Source organism: Thamnophis sirtalis, unplaced genomic scaffold (assembly GCF_051295495.1).
Source record: "Thamnophis sirtalis isolate CommonGarterSnake01/CBP01778 unplaced genomic scaffold, rThaSir2_p1.2 scaffold_8, whole genome shotgun sequence".
Classification (NCBI taxonomy): domain Eukaryota; kingdom Metazoa; phylum Chordata; class Lepidosauria; order Squamata; family Natricidae; genus Thamnophis; species Thamnophis sirtalis.
Genome location: NW_028261388.1, coordinates 16,131,085 through 16,149,985, shown reverse-complemented (window position 1 = coordinate 16,149,985; position 18,901 = coordinate 16,131,085). Strand labels below are relative to the sequence as shown.

Sequence of the window (18,901 nt, the reverse complement as noted above, 5' to 3'; positions counted from 1 at the left end):
GGGCAGAAATGAACGAAATTTTAAATCACTATTTGAACTTATGGAAAATGTTTAGATTCCATTTTGTATGTTCCTTAGGAATGTGTCACATACATCTTTTGCCAGCATTTTGATGAATATTTCCAATCCTAGTATAGATACACTTTGTATTTCACAAGAACTTAATGGAAAAAAACACACACCAAGAGATTCCTATAGCATTTTTTCCCAACAATTTACTGCCTTCCTTCAAAATAACTGCCTAAAACCAGACAATTTTCCAATCAATCAATCACATTCTATTCTTTTCTTAAATTTGTATGCTACTATTTAAATTGAGACCATATTATTCCCCTATTAAAAAAAGGTTCATTATCCAAGATGAAAGCACACATGTCATTTCTATTTAAATATTCCTTGTCACATTTGATTTCAGACAGAACCTTTTAGCCTAATAACACCAGAAAATTTGCAAGTCTTATTTGTTCTGTAAGTCTCTTTCTAGTTCTACTGTTGAATGTCTACTGCAAATGACAAAATTAGAAAAAGAGGTTGAATAAATTAACAAAAATGCTCTTATTAAAGATATTGCTTCCACCCTATGAATAATGGGGAGAAAGGCCATTGAAGTGATAATCACTAAACTACATAATTTGTTGTTCTATCATAGTAACTCCCCAAATTGCTGTTTTTTCCCTGAGACAGAACAATTTAATCAAATGTCCTTTATATGTGTCACAACATAGATTACACATTTCTCCCAGATAATTATGAATGATCTGAATGCCCTCTTCCCCTACCCCCCAATTCTATTTATACTCGTGAGCTTGGTCATATCTGCATGATTCTTTCAATGATTTATCAGTTCCTGCTATATTATGGCAGTAATTGCAGTTTTTCAACCAGAAAGATAGCATGAAGTAAAGTGTTCAGTGTCAAAGTGGTCATTAGAGTCATTTGTAATTTCAGATTAATATATTCATTTTACTAGTGTATTCAAATAAACATTGGATTCAAGTATTCCAGACATCTATGGGCAAGCAATTATATTCAATTAAATTCTAAGCGACTGTAATGATTAACAATAGCAGTTTGTTTTCAAATCTGAAGTAATTATTTTGTAATTTGCTTGTTTAATAAAAAGTGAAGTACATGGTGGCTAGTATTTTAAAACTATGTCTGTCTATCTATCTTTTGATAGCAATGTCACTTAGACATATATACCGCTTCATAGTGATTTACAAAGCCGTTTACAGAGTCAACATATTGCCCCCAACAATCTGGGTCCTCATTTAACTGACCTTGGAAGGATGGAAGGCTGAGTCAATCTTGAGCTGGTGAGGATCAAACTGCTGGTAGTCAGCAGAATTAGCCTGCAATACCACATTCTAACCACAGCACCACCATGTCTCTAATATTAGTTCACTTCTAATAGCTCACTTTTAGTTATTAGACATGAAAAAATACGATAAGCAAAATAAATAGTTTAATTTCTGAAGCAATAAACTGCATCATTTTAAAAGCATCTTAAAAACCAAAAGGCTTACTATGTAGACCTTTTTCTTGTCTTAGAAGGCAAAATATCAGCTGCAAAGGATCCGTGTATTCAGCCCGGACATCATTTTACGTAACATAATTTAACTGAGGCTTAAAATTGTTGAAAGTAGCATTTTACAAAAGGTTTTACATACTGATACATTTTACATGTAACTATATAGTTTATAACTATAGTATAACAGTGTAATAAAAAAAAACAACAGAGATGAAAAGGAATGTGATAGTTAGCAAAATTCAATTTTAAAAGAGAGTCAGGTTTTAAAACATTCCATTACCATCACCATCATCACCATCGTCTGGCGGTGTTACATTAGCCAGGAGACTACAATTCTATTGCAGAGTACTAGTTTGGTTGCCTGTTTACCACCTTTGTCAGGTACCCGCTTGCGTGCTTCCCATGGTACACCACAAGAGGGCAAGCTAGCTTCGCACCAGAAAAAGAAGAAGACTGGCTCTTCCTGCAGCAGCATCTTAGTCCCCCTCATAAACAGGCACTGCAACTGGGAAGGTTCAGAGCAAGCAGGAATTAGACTGCCTTCATGGAGCACCAACTCATGGTCTCACAGAAGTGGTTCCCATTTATCTACTCGCATAGAACATGCAAAGTGGACAGAAACTGAGGCAAGTAATGGGAGTTCACCCCGCCATGCAATGTTAGGGCTTGAACCACTGAACCAGAGACCATCTCCAGCATCATTAAGCCACTAAGCTAATGCGCCTCAAAAACATTCCATTATCATAGCTTGTATCAAATGTAGGATTCCAGGAGGATTCTAGTATTTCTTTTTGAGTCTGTTTCCTGACCTGCTTTATCTTGAAGGTTGTCATTAGTCTTGAAAGCTTACCTGTTTTTCTATTCCTTTCCTCTTATACCAGAGAGAGTTAAGGTAGAGCCAGTTTAAGATTCTTTCTAACATACTCTTCTTTCCCTAAATTTAAGCCATGTTTTCCAGTTTATAGTTACCACATTCCTTTTCCAAGGTCATCTGTGTGATTTTATATACCTTAGAACTTGAAGCCACTGGGTGGGCAGTATGGATATTCTATTCCAAATGTCTTGTATATTATCACCATTTATTTCTGTGATGTTTTAAAATTTATGACAGTAATACATTGTTGGCTTATCCTCAATAAAGGCCTTCTCCAAAACACTCAGTGCCTCTGGGATTTCATTGAATGCATCATGTAAGATAGTAGCACCAGTTTTTCATCCAAGAAAACCTCAGATGTAATGGAGCTTCAAATGAGATTTCTGAATGAACTCTATTATACCCAAAGATATAGCAAACCCCACTTTTTGCAAGGCCAATGATAATCTATTTCATCATAAAACCATATAGTTCAAAGGTATTGGGATGAAGAGTTAGTCTTTTCTGACACACAAACATAATGCATCTGCCTGTACATTTGTACTAGCTCTGACACCATATCACTGTGTCTCCATGATTTTAACATTATAGCCTCAATGGAAGCCCTTGTATTAGAATCCTGTGCAAGAGAGATGAATGCTAACGATTGAAAACAATTCAAACAAAAACAAGGTACTTGCTAACTTGATAACTTTTTTTGCAAGAATGTGGAAGGATGAATGTAATGCAGTAATAGGAAAATTGGTGTGATAGTTATCAGATAGTTATGAAAGGAAATAAATAAGCTAGGAAAAAATAAAATGAAATAAAAGATATTTTAAAAAATGAGAAAATGAGAACTGGAATACATAACAATCTCTAAGAGATTGGTCATATTTTTCCAGAAAGTTTATTTCATAGATGATGAGAATCTTCTGCTACTATTGCCTTTCTATATGCTGGAGCTCTCTCCTTCTGTGGAATAAGTGTTCCTGCTACTATTCAACTGTAGCAATTACTGTACCAGAGCCTACCTGTTGGTAAGATATGCTTCCTCATGTTTCCCCAAACATATAAACAAACAAATTATTTCTCTAATTAGGGAGATGAGCAGAGTGTCCAATTTACAACTAATGCAAAAAAAAAAAAAAAAAAAGCAATATAGTACAAAATTATTCTTAAAATGTCTCAGAACTTTCTTTGAAAATTGTTTCCTGCTTAAAAGGAAAGATGGGACTAGCTGGGAAGCTCCTATTACCCCATGACATAAGAACATTATCTTTACCCAGCAAGGAACAGCATTTTTCAAAGTACTGTATATATTATAAAGAATACAGATAGTTCTTAAATAATGGCTACTTGTTCAGTGCCCACTTGCAGTTAGAATGGGACTGAATGAATGATACTTATGATCAGTCCTTTAAGTTCCAGCCACCCCAGCACTCCTGCAGTCATGTGATCACAATCTGGATGCTTGGAAATCAGCTTACATTTATGATAGTTATAGTACCTCCTGGTCAGGTGATCCTCACTTACAACTTTCTTTTCTGGCTTGCACAAGAAAAGTCAAAGAGGAAGCCAGTAGGGAAGATCCCAAGTCACTCCTGTTAAGTCATTTCCACCACTTTTTCTCCTGAGAAAGAGCTATGTAAAGATCCCAGGAATCTTGAACTTTGTGGCACATGCCCTCCAACAGCACACCTCTCCTCCCCACACACCTGCCCTCCATACTGCATGTCTGCCAACCTGCTTGGCGCCGTGTCACAGCATCCACCTGTGCAACTTCCTGCCCCTTGCAGCAGCCATACCCAGTCTGGCTGTGTTTGCACCCACCTGTCCACTGGTCTGCTTGCAAGCTCCATAGGACTTGCAGTTTCTTGTCGGCTTCCCTATCTAAGTTAGGACTCTGTAAGGAATGTAAGAGGAGATCTTAATCCCTAATTTTCACTTAGCAACAGAAATTGGAACTGCTGGTACTGCTGTTGCTAAGTGATGCAGTCATGTGACACCGCGCATTACAACTGCATTGCTTAGCAGTGGAAACTCTGGTCCCCATTATTGTTTTAAGTGAAGAGTATCTCACGAATGAAGGTGAATATATGTGTCCCAGAATAATGCTGCAGGATCCAATCTGGGTCGGTCACTGGGACCAGATGTTTTGTCTTCTGTGCTTTTTGACTCATGCTGGAGCCCATCTTCAGGGAATTTTTCCTTAGCACCAGTCTGAAACTCGGAAGACAAAATCTCTGGTCCCGGTGACCAATCCAGATTGGATCCTGGAATAGTATTTGTAGACAATAGTGCAAGATATGCTCCCAGGGTTTCAAACTTTGATATATCAAGTATCGTGACATTATTAAGTGCAAAGTACTAATGTTACACAGCTTCCCCAAGGTTTAATATATTTTCACGTCCATACAGTTGTCTAATATCTCTAATAATCCTTAGCAATATGACAACCTGAAATGTTAATTTGCTAGTGCATTTCTCATTTCACTGTGCGTTCCCAAGAGTAAAGCAATTTTCGATGAAAGAATAAAATTAAAATACTCTTTTATTATAGTACTTCCTAATGCAATATCCATCCGCTACAGATAATTGTAGGGAGTTTATTGTGCGAATGAATTTGGGAACAGACAATAATAACCTTTTAAATGCAACATGAGTCCAGGGACGTGTTGTGAATAGACCTTTAAATCAAAGTCTTTAAATTAGAGAGCCTGTCAAGGTATTTTATAATATCAAAAACACTGATTTTAAATAAATAAGTTCACTTGTGTTTTTGTAAACAAGCAATAAAATGTTACCATTGTTTTCACTAAGCATGACAAATGTTATCTGACTGTGTGAAATGTTCATATTTGTATTTTTTATGCAAAGGATGCATAAAAAATTCCAGATACAATTTATTTTTTTAAAAAAAATATAAAACTACTTGAGAAAGTGTATGGGTCTGAAAGACATCCTTGAATGCAATTATGCAATAAATATTCAATAAAGATATATGGTAGCAGGAGCCGTTGGAGCTGCAAACAGACTCCGGCAGCGAGGGGCTTTATGAGTCGGCTCTGGAAGAGGTGGAGAACCCTGAATAGGGTTCTGACTCTGAGCAGGGCGCAGAGAGGCTGGTTGGCCGCCAGGAGGCGTCTGAGGCATTGAGCAGGGGTGAGAGCCAAAGGGAGTGTGCTCCTGACGTCATGCCTTGGAGTAGTGACGAGGAGACAAGGGAGATGGTCCTGGATGCCTGGCAACGTCAGACAGATCGACAGAGAGAACAGCTACGCAGTTACAAAAGATAATTGGACCCAGGTGATTGTAATTAGGCTCTTCTCAACATTGTATTTAAGGAGCGACTGGGAGGAGTCTGGTTTTGCAGGATTCAACTTCATTCTTAACGCTGGAGAAGCTGTTATCTGTCTCTGTTGAAGTCTGAGTTGCTGCCAAGGTTCTTATCTGTTTGTTGTGCTTGGCTTTCAGCTACTGAGGTTTTGGTTTCCTGCTAATAAAGTGCTGTGGCATTTCCAGCTAAGCTTGTCTCGGCATTCGTTACTGGACGGAGGAGGGGGTCAGAACAGTAGACTAGGAAAAGCAAGATAAAACATCATGCCAGAGATACCATCAAGAAATTTCCTAATGGAGGAGGAGGAGCCAATGTCGCGATGATACGGACTTGAGGTCTCGATGCTCCGAGATCGCTGCCGATACTTTTGCTACTGGGTGGTCCAATTGGACCTAAACCATCCCGCAGAGACGGTGAACAGGAAGAATACATCTTGCTTATCTCAGGGACATCACAAAGTCCCTGATCGATGCAAGAGAAGTTTTTCAAACCGGCGACAAAATATCCAGCCAAGGTTGATGAAGTCAGGGTGGCTCCAAAATGGAAGGATACAGAAAGAGAAAGTGTTTCCAGCTGGTGAGGAATTTTTACCATTTTAAAAGAGACTGCCTATAAAAAACTTAAAATTAATTTAAATTGGAGAACAGAAGAAATAAACAGTGGAATTAAGCTTTGAATGATTTTGGACAGTGGGTTATCTTACTTTTTAGATGCTGTGTTCATGGATGGAATTTATGCAAGCCTTTTAAAATGAATGGATTAAGTATTCTTCTTCTATTCTATTCTTTTCTTTTATTATTCTTTGTAACCTATGGACTAAAATTCTCCTCATTCATTACGGTGGGTGTTTCTCTAACTCATTCAAGAATCAGACCTTTTATAACTTGGAATATAAACAAGATGCAAAAAGAAACAAAGAAAATTGTAACAATAACACTGCTACTCGGAGGCTGAAGGTTTATGTATTGGAAATGAAACACTTTTACTTTCTTTACTGATTATCCTGGCTTGGCACTCCAAGGTCTCACTGCTTGTTTATAGAGAGTGATAAGAAGGAAACCATACGTCAAATGTCCCTTTGTAGTATATCTTTAACCAGAGAAAAGTGAAAATAAAACTTTATTGTGAATTTATGCTTAATCTTGTAAAAACCTTCCAAACCAGAGCAGCAGTGTTTGTTAGCTGGAGATAATGGCACAACTTCAACAGCAGAAAAAAACCTTAAGCCTGAAAAAGATATTCTTAGAAATTCAGAAATTATCAAACACATTTGAGACAACAGAGAAGAAGTTCGAAGACTTAGAGCATCTAACAGTAAAATATGATGAAGAAGTTGGAGATGTTAATCAAGTAGAAAAAGTGGAGGTTAGAATCCTAAAAACCAAAGAGGAAAATGACTATAAAGAAATTAAATCTGCTGATATTTATGGTGATTGGTTTGTGTCTGGAAATGGAAAGTGTGGAATACAGAAAGAGGGATTAAATGGAGGGGGACTCTACCCCAAATGGCAAGATACAGAAGAAGAAAAAACAAAAGAATTTATGGATTTAAAGAGAGAAATTTTATTAGCAACATCATTGATAACACTACTGACAATTAAAGATAAGCTGATTAATGAAACAGAGGAAGGGCATGGAAATTACATGAGAGATTTTATAAGCAATGAGTTGCTAAGAGGAGTCCATACAAATTTGATTAAGGAGATGATTAGAGGACTGATACCACAAATGGCAGAAGACATGAGACTGTTTTGCTACTGGAAAGATACAGGTTGATAGATGGAAGTGTATAATTTAAAACTAGTTAAACTTAGTGAAATTTAGTGACAATAGATATAGTTAAATAAATAATTGATAATGATAATGTATATATGTGTAGTGTTATGATAAGTAATAATTGAATAAGAATGGTACCCATGAAAGGAAGATTAGAAATCTTTTTGATTATATATAAAGATTAATAAAAAAGAACTAAATTAGATTCAGTTAAGTCTTGATTATTAGGGAAAAAATGGTATGATACAGGATATAGTCAAATAAAGGAGGGATAATGATAACAATATATATATATATATATATATATATATATATATATATATATATATATATATGTGTGTGTGTGTGTGTGTGTGTGTGTGTGTGTGTGTGTGTGTGTGTGTGTGTGTGTGTTTGTTTTTGATTTGTGCTTTTTTTAAAAAAAAAACACACAAATATAACAAAGGCAACAGTAAAAATATTGGGTTTCTGTCGTGATGGACTCTTGTGACAAGCCGAAGGACAGATAATGGAAGCAGCTAGCTTCCTCCCATAATTGGGGCTTACCAGGGGTTGTAAAAATCTAATATATATATATATATATATATATATATATATATATATATATATATATATATATATATGTGTGTGTGTGTGTGTGTGTGTGTGTGTGTGTGTGTGTGTGTGTGTGTGTGTGTGTGTGTGTGTATGTATGTGTATATATGTGTATATATGTGTATATATGTGTATATATGTATGTATGTATGTATGATGTATGTATGTATGTATGTATGTATGTATGTATGTATGTATGTATATGTGTGTGTGTGTACGGGTTCAACATAAAGAAACTAGATGTAAATATATATATATGATTTAGTGTCACAACCTCTGGTATGCCCAAATATGGGAGGAAGCATAAATGCAACACACACACACACACACACACACACACACACACACACACACACACACATCAACCCAAGTACCTGTAGTCTAAGCACAATAGTCAAGATGCTATGTAAAATAATATAAAGTTAATAACCTAAGACATTTTAATGCATTCTGGGCCATCCATTTATTTGTTTGTTTATACAATTTATTGGCTGCCCATCTTTGTCATAGGCTATTTCAGGAAAACTTACCCATACCCACTTGGGTCATTCTTTCAGAGATATGTCTTGACCAGATTCTTTAATGCTAGTGTATCTTCACTGCTGGTGCAGTTTCATGGTATAAATGGTTAAAATGAATCAGAGACCTAAGCCCATTCTATCCTCATTCAAAGGTAACAGATCTGGGCCTATAGAAAAGTAAAGTCATTGCCTCTCTGGAAAAAAATATGACGGCCAAGGTGAGATTTTAAAAAGCTCAAGTATCAACTATGCACACAGCAATGATTCAAATTAGTTTAGTACACAGTGACACGGGGAGGCAATGTGGCATGAAAGTCGCTCTCCAGGCTCACGCTGGACAAACGTAGCTCGTGTAAGGAGCTAATAATGGAAATTGATGAGAAAAGAGATTCTGCAAAATAAGGCGCTTTATCTACTTTGCCTGAATATTTAAATAAACTGCATACGGCTAATATTGGCCTTTTCAGTAATCTTCCAATGTATGCCCACGCAGATGCAACATCACTCTGTACACTAAGGATAAGCAAAAGAATGGAAAATTTATGGTATAAGTCAATCTGTTCTGAGTATCTTTCTTATTGCCTTTTATCCTTTGTGTCTTTGAGAGGTTTTTTTTAAAGATTTACAAGAAAAACAACCCTTCTTCCAATGGAGCTGGGAACTATATCCGCAAACAGCTGGTGGACACCTAGCCTTTCACCCCAAACAATGCCAGCAGCTAAATGTTCATGAGTTCTTTCCTCTTGAAATATCAGTCCATCACACAGAACATAATCTTCAATACACATATCGAATCACAGTGCAGCACCAAACAGAAAGGAGTATATATCGATTCGTTACTGCTGCCTCTTTTCAGAGGGCAAATACATGAACAGTAACTCTAGATGTAACTCTTGTTAGCACTCGTTTCCTTTTTATGAAAGAAACTGTATATCGAGGGCCATAAATATTTAAAAAAAAAACAGAAGAAAAGGCATAGAATGTTGTGTTGTGGCTGCTGCTATTGTTTGTTACACTGTATGTGTTGTATTTTCTGTGGGCAGCTTCCGAGTGACAAACTTCTGCAAACTCTGGCTGGTTCAGACCTGCACCAGGATCAGAAGGCTTTGAAATGTTCCAACTTGCTTTTTCTACAAAACAGCCTAATACTGATCCCTTATGAAGCCTCAATGCATTTTACACTATTATCCATAACGTACCAAAGGAACTCAAATATAAAAACATATGTTCCATGTCATTCTGTGTGATATTTTAAAAGAGCGAATTCCTATATGTGGCTTTATAAAAGAAGTGGTGCAACCTGAATCTGTGGGGGGAGACGAGCTGGAACTGGAGCCGACAGAGATCGAGAAGGCGGCTTCGTTATCTTTGGAGGAAAATGGGGAGGAACAGGCCCAGTCAGGCCAGGGCTTTTCAGGATCAGGACAGCTTGTAAACAGGGAGGAACAGGAACAGGATGACCAAGAGAGACTAAGCAGTGAACACGAGAGACAGAGCTCAGTCAATAAACATGGACCACCCCCTCCTGGTCGGCGAGCACGGAGAATGGAAAGAAGGCGAGAACTGCACAGACCTAGCCGGCTACTCAGGAGAATGCCACACCCCTCTTCACAAGGCTTACCTGGGACTGAGACTTAAGGAAGCACTGTAGGGAGGGGCATTTGTCTGGAACAAACGCCGAATTCCTGGAGTGTTGAGCTCCAACGTTTTCTGGATTATTTTCTCCCTTGCTTCCTGGACTCTTCAATTTGCCCTGCTGGATTTATTGCTGTGCAGCTATGATGTTCACAGCATTGGTCTCCACTATTTGCAGCCAGAGGCTGTGTGAGGGGTGTGTGTGCATGTGTGTTTGTCATCACTTTATTCTAGGACTTGCCAGAATGTGTTTGTCATCACTTTATTCTAGGACTTGCCAGAAACGTGGGAGTGTTTGGGGAAATTTGGAGCAAGAAAGGGGCGGTTTGAATTGCCAACTGCCTATCTTATCTCTGTGTCGTGCCCTGGGTCATTACAGATATCTTATATATATATGAATTTTACTACATATTGTAAACCTATTAAACTTTAAAAAATGAATAATGTTGCAATGGAACACTACCTGAATAGCATGTGCTCGTGCTACAACAGCTCTCAGATACTGTAAAGGATCTTCTGGGCCTTCCCATTTGCTCTGCCATGTTAAAGGGCACTGAAAAAAAGAAAAAAAGAATCACCACTAGAAATCTTGCTGACTGTTCTAATTCACAAATCTTGTCTGCATTTCCACAGTGGATAGGAAAGCTTTTCACCTCTTTGATTAATAAGTAAACGTCATCCTTCCTCAATTAGATGTGGTTCAAGTTTATTTTAGTTACTCAAAAATTATGCATCTTGCACCCAGAGAATTGAAACATCTTACCTTTTGATTTAATAAAGCGCTGGCTAATTTTTGAACTTCTGAGCTTAAGAGTGAGGTTCCTCGAATTACTTTACTGAGAGCAGCAAGAGACTGATGAATACTTTGAACTAAGCGGATGGCATTAAATTGTTCTAAGATAATGAATGAAAGGATTGGAGAGCCTTGACGTTCAGAAGGAGGAGACACTTTCTGATGAATCAGATTGGAATTCTAAAAGACAAAAATCCACCAATGTTCAGTTAATAGGCTGAATGAAATCATCCTTGAAAATATACAGAAATAGATACTGATCCCAGAAAGTGGGGTAAGGTAATGGTAAAGGTTCCCTTCCCACACATGTGCTAGTCATTCCCAACTCTAGGGGGCGGTATTCATCTCTGTTTCAAACTGAAGAGCAAGTGCTGTCCGAAGAAGTCTCTGTGGTCATGTAGCTGGCAAGACTAAACGCCAAAGGTACACAGAACACTGTTACTTTCCCACCAAGGTGGTCCCTATTTTTCAACTTGCATTTTTACATGTTTTCGAACTGCTAGGTTGGCAGAAGCTGGGACCAGTAATAGGAGCTCACTCCATTACACACTACTGCCAACCTTTCTGATTGACAAGCTCAGCATCTTAGCCACATAACTGACATAATTCCTATCCTTCAAAGTATATATCTAAGTATCCTGGAAAAATATATTTCTCAGAATTGGAGATGTCTGCATTGCTGCAGAGATAATGAACAAACTAGGAAAGCAAGCACTGGATCTTGAAACAAGCAGAAAATGATAAAGCAAAAAGAGGCAGTTATATTATTATACTCTTCAAAATTAAAGATTTTGAATTATTCACTAAGACTTGGTAATCTGAATAAGAAGACATGCAACAGTTAACTCAGTTTCTTGTTAATTATTATGAAGAGACAACTTATCTATTATTTTTTTAAGACAGGAAAAAATTCTCCGAAAGCTCAATTTTCAGAAAGATTATTATTTTTTTTCTTATTCTGGATGGTGCAGCATTCACTCAGCCTGACCTTAATATCATATACTCAAGTGGTAGTGGTGACAAGGCATGCTTTTCTAGAACTTTGAATAAAATTAAAATCAGATTAGGCTATTAGAAAAGTCAATCTATTCAGTTGGCTTGGAAGGATGTTGGAAAGTATAAATGGTGCAGAATTTAATTGCCAAAAGTTTAGAGGAGAAATTGATGATTTAAACTATATAATAATCATATTTGTTAAACAACATTTGTTTCTCTGCCAAATTCAAAGTGCTGATTATGACTGTTAAAGCCATATCCTGTAATAAGTCTTTTTGAAAGCTTCTTTGCTTCCAAATACGTGGTGTGGGCGGTTAATGGCATTAGTTTTTTTGACATATGTTACATTAGTGCTCTGCAAGCATCTTTGGCTTCCAGTGTGATTCTCAGTGCAATTCAAGATGCTGGTAGTAACTTTTAAAGCCCTTCATGGTTTGAGACCTTGGCTACATATCGGTCTCTCCCCAAACTGTTTCTACCCATTATACTTGGTTTGGCATAATAGGCCTGCTCTGAGTGACATTGGCTAAAGAGTTTTGGCTCACGGAGCCCAGGATGAACTTTTCTGTCATGATGCCCAATCTGTGGCGCATCATTCCATTTTGAGGTAAAATGAGCTTGGGCCCTTCTGGCCTTTTGTTGTGTACTTAAGTGCAGTTGGAAACTTTACTATTATTTTGCTATTAATTTACTAAGTCACTTATGCTAATATTCTATGAAATTTCTTAACATATTAGTATTAATGCTTTTTTTTAGTTTATGTTGATTTTTGTTTGTTTGTTCAATTTATATGGTCATCCATTTCAAGCAGATGGATGCTTGAATGGGTGGCTAATAATTTAAAAAAAAGAGTGAAAACCCAACAACTGTCAATATAATTGCAGCACAAATATTTCAATAGAACTAATGCACAGATTCTAAAATTGGTTAACTGATTTATTAATTTTAAGTTACCAGATTAGATCTTGAAGTAGAGGTGGTATTCAGCAGGCTCTGACCAGTTCTGGAGAACTGGTAGCGAAACGTTTGACCAGTTTGCAGAACCGGTAAATACCACCTCTGACTGGCCCTGCCCCATCTATTCTCTGCCACCCGAGTCTGAGCTGATTGGGAGGGAATGGGGATTTTGCAATAACCTTACCCTGTCACGCCCACCAAGCCACACCCATCAAGTCATGCCTTGCCCACCAAGCCATGCCCACAGAACCGATAGTAAAAAAAAATGAATCCCACCACTGGCTTGAAGGCATTCTGACTGAAATTAATGGAAGTTACCGGTAAATTGTGTCACAAGTAAATTGTCAGTTTAATATGAATTAGACCTCAGATCCATTAATTCTGGATCCAATACAATATATGGATTATTGTATTGCTTCTAAAACTTAATGCGGTGTTTCCTATTTGAAGATAATTCTGGCTGAAAAGTGCTTAGTATGGGAGTGGGATTCTAGTGATGCAGGAAGAGGAAATAATTGTTTTAAAGGCCCATACTTAATACTTACTACACAATAGATATAAATATAAAAGACTGAAAATGTTTATATCCTAACAGCAACCCTTTATTTCTTTTCCTGCCCAGGCAAAATGGCAATCTATTCATAATGTGTTATGCCTCTTGTATCATGTATTCACCGAAAATTTGACATTCACAAATCTGACCAAACTGCAATTTTTAATTTCTCAGATGTGACTGATTGTAAGTTGAGCACTACTTGTATAATTTCTTTCTCTTGTCATACATCTCATATTTTCAATCTCTTTGGCTTACCATAATTAGTCCTTTACTATATTTTGCATAACATTGTATATCCTGAGAGGAATAACCTGTTGCTTATAAAATCTCAATATGTATGAAAAATATGGTTATTAACATCAAATGAGTTTTTTCTATCCTCCAGCTGATCTTACCTGATTAAGCTTTTTCCATAGATTGAGGACTGGAGAAAGCTCATTTGACCAGATTTCTCTGTCAAATTTGCAACCAGCAGTTACAGACCTACTCAAGATCCGAAGTTGTGAAATTACCTGTAAGAGAAAAAACAAACAAATGAGAATATGGAGACAATTCTCAATAAAATTAAAGGAGATATTTATTCCTACTCTATATATTTTGATAAATATCTTCGGAAGGGTGTAAACCAGATCATAACTGCAAATAAAGATTTAACCATAAATTCTGAGAAATGTCTCATCAAAATGAGCAATTATTCTTAGCAAGTACATTTAGCATAGTGTTTTCATTAATTGACTATTTGTATTAATAATTACATTACCAGAGATAGTTAAGGCTGATTACAAAGGATTAACGTGACACTTTTGTTTGACATCATAAGAAAGAAATGTTGATCACAAGAATTCATTTGAGATAAAGCTGGTTATCTTGAATTAGAATTATGTGACAATTTGTAAAAGGTTTGAAATCAAATCTGTTTGAATAATTTGAAAACTTGCATAGTGCTGTATCTTATATTTGTTCTTGTAGCTATGTAAACATTTAGACATTGTAAATTATGGAGTTATTATAAACAAATACTAATTAAGAAAAGACTATGGAATTTTTAATTGCATGTTTTGAAAATATATTTTGCACGATAGTTTTAAACATGCTGATCTAGGACATAAAGTCATATTGAGAAAACTTTGAATTTATCTCTAATGAAAACATAGTTTAAAATATTCAAATATAGAACAATCATGTATATAGACATCAGTACAACACATTTAAATCTTGAATGTGGTCATCTGGCCACACTCTGTAGAACACACTTGCCCATTTGCCTGTTTGTCAGCCTCCTGGCCTTTCAAACAAGGAAAGCCAATTGGAAACTTAGGAGAAAGTTGCAAGTTGCAATCAGTTGAGGTCCTCACATAATGATCTGCAATCCTTGCTTAACAACAGCAACAGAAACTGCTAGGATTGCTATCACTAAGCAATACAGTTATATGACATTGCCTTTATAAGCACATCACTTAATGGTGGAAATTCAGCTTCAAATTACTGTCAGTAAGCAAGAAGTATCTCCAAAGACAAGCCATTTATATTCGTATCCGTATCCATATCCATATCCTTTTTATGTTTATTTGAGGATCTAAAAGTCAGCTTTTAAGAGTTCTCTAAAGGAATATTATAATATAATCCTAGTATAGGTTACAATGCAGTAGAAAATGCAGGGAAGTATTTTATTATAAATATTTGAGTTTCTATATGTAGCTATATCTGAGATTTACATTACAATTTACCATTGTTGAAATGCTTAAACATCTCTTTTGTCTTCTTCTTCTTTTAATGGTAGTGTCCCTTAAGTAATTGAGTCAGTTCACTTGAGTCAGGTTTCACTTTTGGCGACATTATGGCTATCCAGTTTTTTTGCTTGGAAATAACATGAACAAATCAGCTAGGGGCTATCAACCTACCAGGAAGTATCTTTCAAAATCATTATTTGTGCTTTTAACAATGGATTGATCATGCCTCATGACTTCAGTGAAATCTATTCGAAGCACAATTAAATGTGGATTCAGTGTATTAGTTAAAGAGTACCATAAAGACAGCTCACACATGAAAATCCATTTTGCTTGGTCTCATTGACATTTTGTTATCTGTATCTGTGTCATCTATATTGATATCCATATCTAACTACTGTCTATCTATATCTATTTATTGTACTATGAGACATATCTCATTTCATGAGGCTGCACTATTCAGTTGTTCAGTATTCTGAATTGTTTTAAAGTTCACTTGCTTCTTAAAAAATGTGCAGTGATGCAATGTTTCATTTTGTTTGATAAATTGGATACTTTTTAGTTTATCAAAACAAATTAAAACAATTTATTACACTTGGTGGAACATGAAGCTTCACTGGTTTGTAATCTGTGTTATTTTAAGTTGTATAATTGTTGTTATTAACTTATTTGCTACATACTGAAAAATTAGTGCTTTAAAAATAAGTTTCAATTTAAGAAGAAAATAGAGAAAACTTTTAATACTTTCTTTTACAAACTAGACACATATTGTTAAATGTTAATGAAAATGAATCACCTTGTATATGAAAATGTTTTTCTTCTTAACAGAAATTGAAATGGAAATTGATATGTTTGCTGAACAATAACTAAATTATAGCTATAATAGTATAAATTAGATACTCCAAATTAGATACTTCTTTCTTTTCTAGTATAACCAGGGCTAAAAAAAATTCTTGTCAAATCAGTTTATACTTAAATTAGCCAAACTATCTATGTAATTTGAATTACCTTGCATTCTCCTTATAATCATTATTCTCCATGCTAAAATCTCACATAGAAAACAGTGAAAAAAAATTGTGTAAGAAATGGAATCAGGATTTAGGCTCAGCATATGCTCAGGCAATAAAATGTTTGTAAGGAAACAGATCTTTCTGGGCAATTTGGACAGTGGTAGAAGTAAAACAAATTAAGGAAGCAACTGAAAGATCCTGGAGTTAAGCACCATTCAAATGAAAAAGCATGGTATGTAAGAAGTCCTCAACTTATGACTGCTCGCTTAGTGACCATTCAGAATTATGATGGATCCAAAACGATACTTACAGCCCAAATTTGAAGTTCTTTTAATCAGCCTTCCTCTCCCAGTCACATGATCACATTTTGTATACTCGGCAACTGGCCCACACTTATGTGATCATGATTCATGTTTCAATTTCTGGCAAAAAAGCAACCATTGGTAACAATGGCTTAACTTAAGGACAGTGGTGCTCATTTAGTGACTGCAGATTCACTTAACAACCATGGTGATTCGCTTAATGACTGCAAACAAAATATATAAAATTGGCTCGATCATGTGATGAGTTAACTTAAAAAACTGGCACAACTTACAACTATAATTCCAGGCTTAATTATGGTCCTAAATCAAGGACTACCGGAAGTGGTTAAAGAATTGCAATGGGATTGGTAAGTTCACCTTAGCAACAGAAGACCACCAAAAAGTTTTTAGTAATATTTGTCTCAGTCTAAAGATCTATTTTCCATCTTTTAGAGTGTTACCCTTGGTGGTTCTAAGAGACATGCCTTCTCTGCTGTGTCATCACAGTTCTTCCCCCCTCAAGGAATGTTCTCCCCCCTCCCCCAGAAGTGGGTCTCACTCCATCCCCTTCAACATTCTGCAAATTTCTCAAGATCTAGCTATGCTGTCAGGCCTGGAGATTCTAGGGGATCCTATTATGGCTCCTTTACTATAGCCAACATTATCTTCTTTGTTCAGGTATATTATGTAGCTTTTAATTATGACAGTTGTGTATGTTTATTGGTTTTCTTTTTAATTCACTATTATATAGTGACAAGAGTCATGTTTCTGTGAAATGGGCAGCCATATGAATATGATAAATAAATAGATTACTGATAGTTAGATGGCTAGCTAGACAGACACACAGACAGAAAATGAGAACTCTGGACTCTGGACTCCCCCACATGTGTCCCCAGATACCTCTCCAGATGTCAGGTTGGAGAAGGATGAACCAATTCTGGGCACGCCTGGAGTGGAGTTGGTCAATGGCTCTAAGCAGCCATCTGAGAGGAATTTGGCTGAAGCACAGCTTCAGGACAGCCTTGAGGCTTCAGGTGGGAAAACCACACAGCTGTAGCTGGTTAATGATGATGAGGAAATGCCTTCTGTAACTGGTCCGAGAACACATAGGGCACAGAAAAGGCAGGAGCAGTGATGGTCATCCCAATTACTCATGAGAAGGCAGCCATGCCTCTCTTGATTGGCTGCACCAGAAGTTGGCTATTTAGCACAGCAGACAGATGGAGGCGATATTGGGATCAATGTGTTCATTTCCTAGCTGTATGTTTCCTGGTCGTTGTGATCCCTGCCTTGCTTTGGATTGACACTGTGCATTGACTTTGGATCGGGCCTTGGGATCTCTGGATGTTTCTTGCCTCATGAACCTTGTTATGTTTTGGATTTAATTTTTCCTGGTGGATTTGTCTTGTTTGGGAAACTTTCAAGTCCCTTGTGGACTTATTGATCATTACTCTGTGGTTTAGCATAGGTCTACTTTTGGCTGGACTTAATTGGGACAGTTCTGGGTTTTTGGTAAAGAGAATTGCTGTGAAATATTAATAAACCTACTAAGCCACCGTTACATGTGTGTGCGAGTGAGTTGGACAGCATCTTAAACTCTGAAAGAGGAAAGGTAGGATACAATTGTAACAAATAAAATATATGCTAGATAGGAATCATTACAAATTTGTAGGCAGCTTATTGGGCATATATATCATCCACGCATTAAAAAAAGTTATTGAATCTATTCTATTTGGAATTGGATCCATTGTCATCTCTTTTCTAAGAACAGTGAATATTAACAGACCATCAGTTATTTTAGTAACCTTCTAGAATATGCATTCTAATTTTCCATGTCTCTGAACTATAATTTATGATAGTTATTTGGAAGCTGAGGGTTTTACTAAATATCAGAATTTAAACGTGTAGGCTTTTTATTGTGTCAAAAGACTGTATCAGCACATTTTTTCAAGGGAATTAGGTCTTAAAAGCTTGAATACAAATCACAGGAGACATGCTAGCTCATGCAATTTTTAACTTAAGCAAACTAAGAGTGAATCTTTCCATCACAGTAAAGGAAAAACTACATTCATGCTGTCAGCTTTGAATTTTATCAAATTTCCAAATAAAATATCTCTTGTTTCTTTGAAGAGGAGATGCGTGGCAAGTTATAAAAATATGGTCATTCTACATAAAATTATGTCATTATAAAGAAGATTATGTCCTCCACTTCCAAGAAACTAGCAAGCAACAGAAGATATATTGGGCATAAACAGCCCAAATGAATATGTACATTTCTACTGCTCCAGTTACTTTTGTGAGAAAGAGAAA

At 36.4% G+C, this 18,901-nt stretch overlaps 1 protein-coding gene across 2 annotated transcripts in view; it reads right to left on the bottom strand.

Moving 5' to 3' along the window:
* Positions 1-18,901, bottom strand: part of DYNC2H1 (dynein cytoplasmic 2 heavy chain 1) — a 151,483-nt gene that overhangs the window by 13,834 nt on the left and 118,748 nt on the right. For both annotated transcript variants that reach the window (XM_087721147.1, XM_087721148.1), the window contains exons 83-85: positions 13,948-14,064; positions 11,014-11,223; positions 10,714-10,803 (exon numbers count right to left, since the gene is read on the bottom strand). In XM_087721147.1, the coding sequence (XP_087577273.1) occupies positions 10,714-10,803; positions 11,014-11,223; positions 13,948-14,064 (417 nt within the window). The remainder of the gene's footprint in view (positions 1-10,713; positions 10,804-11,013; positions 11,224-13,947; positions 14,065-18,901) is intronic.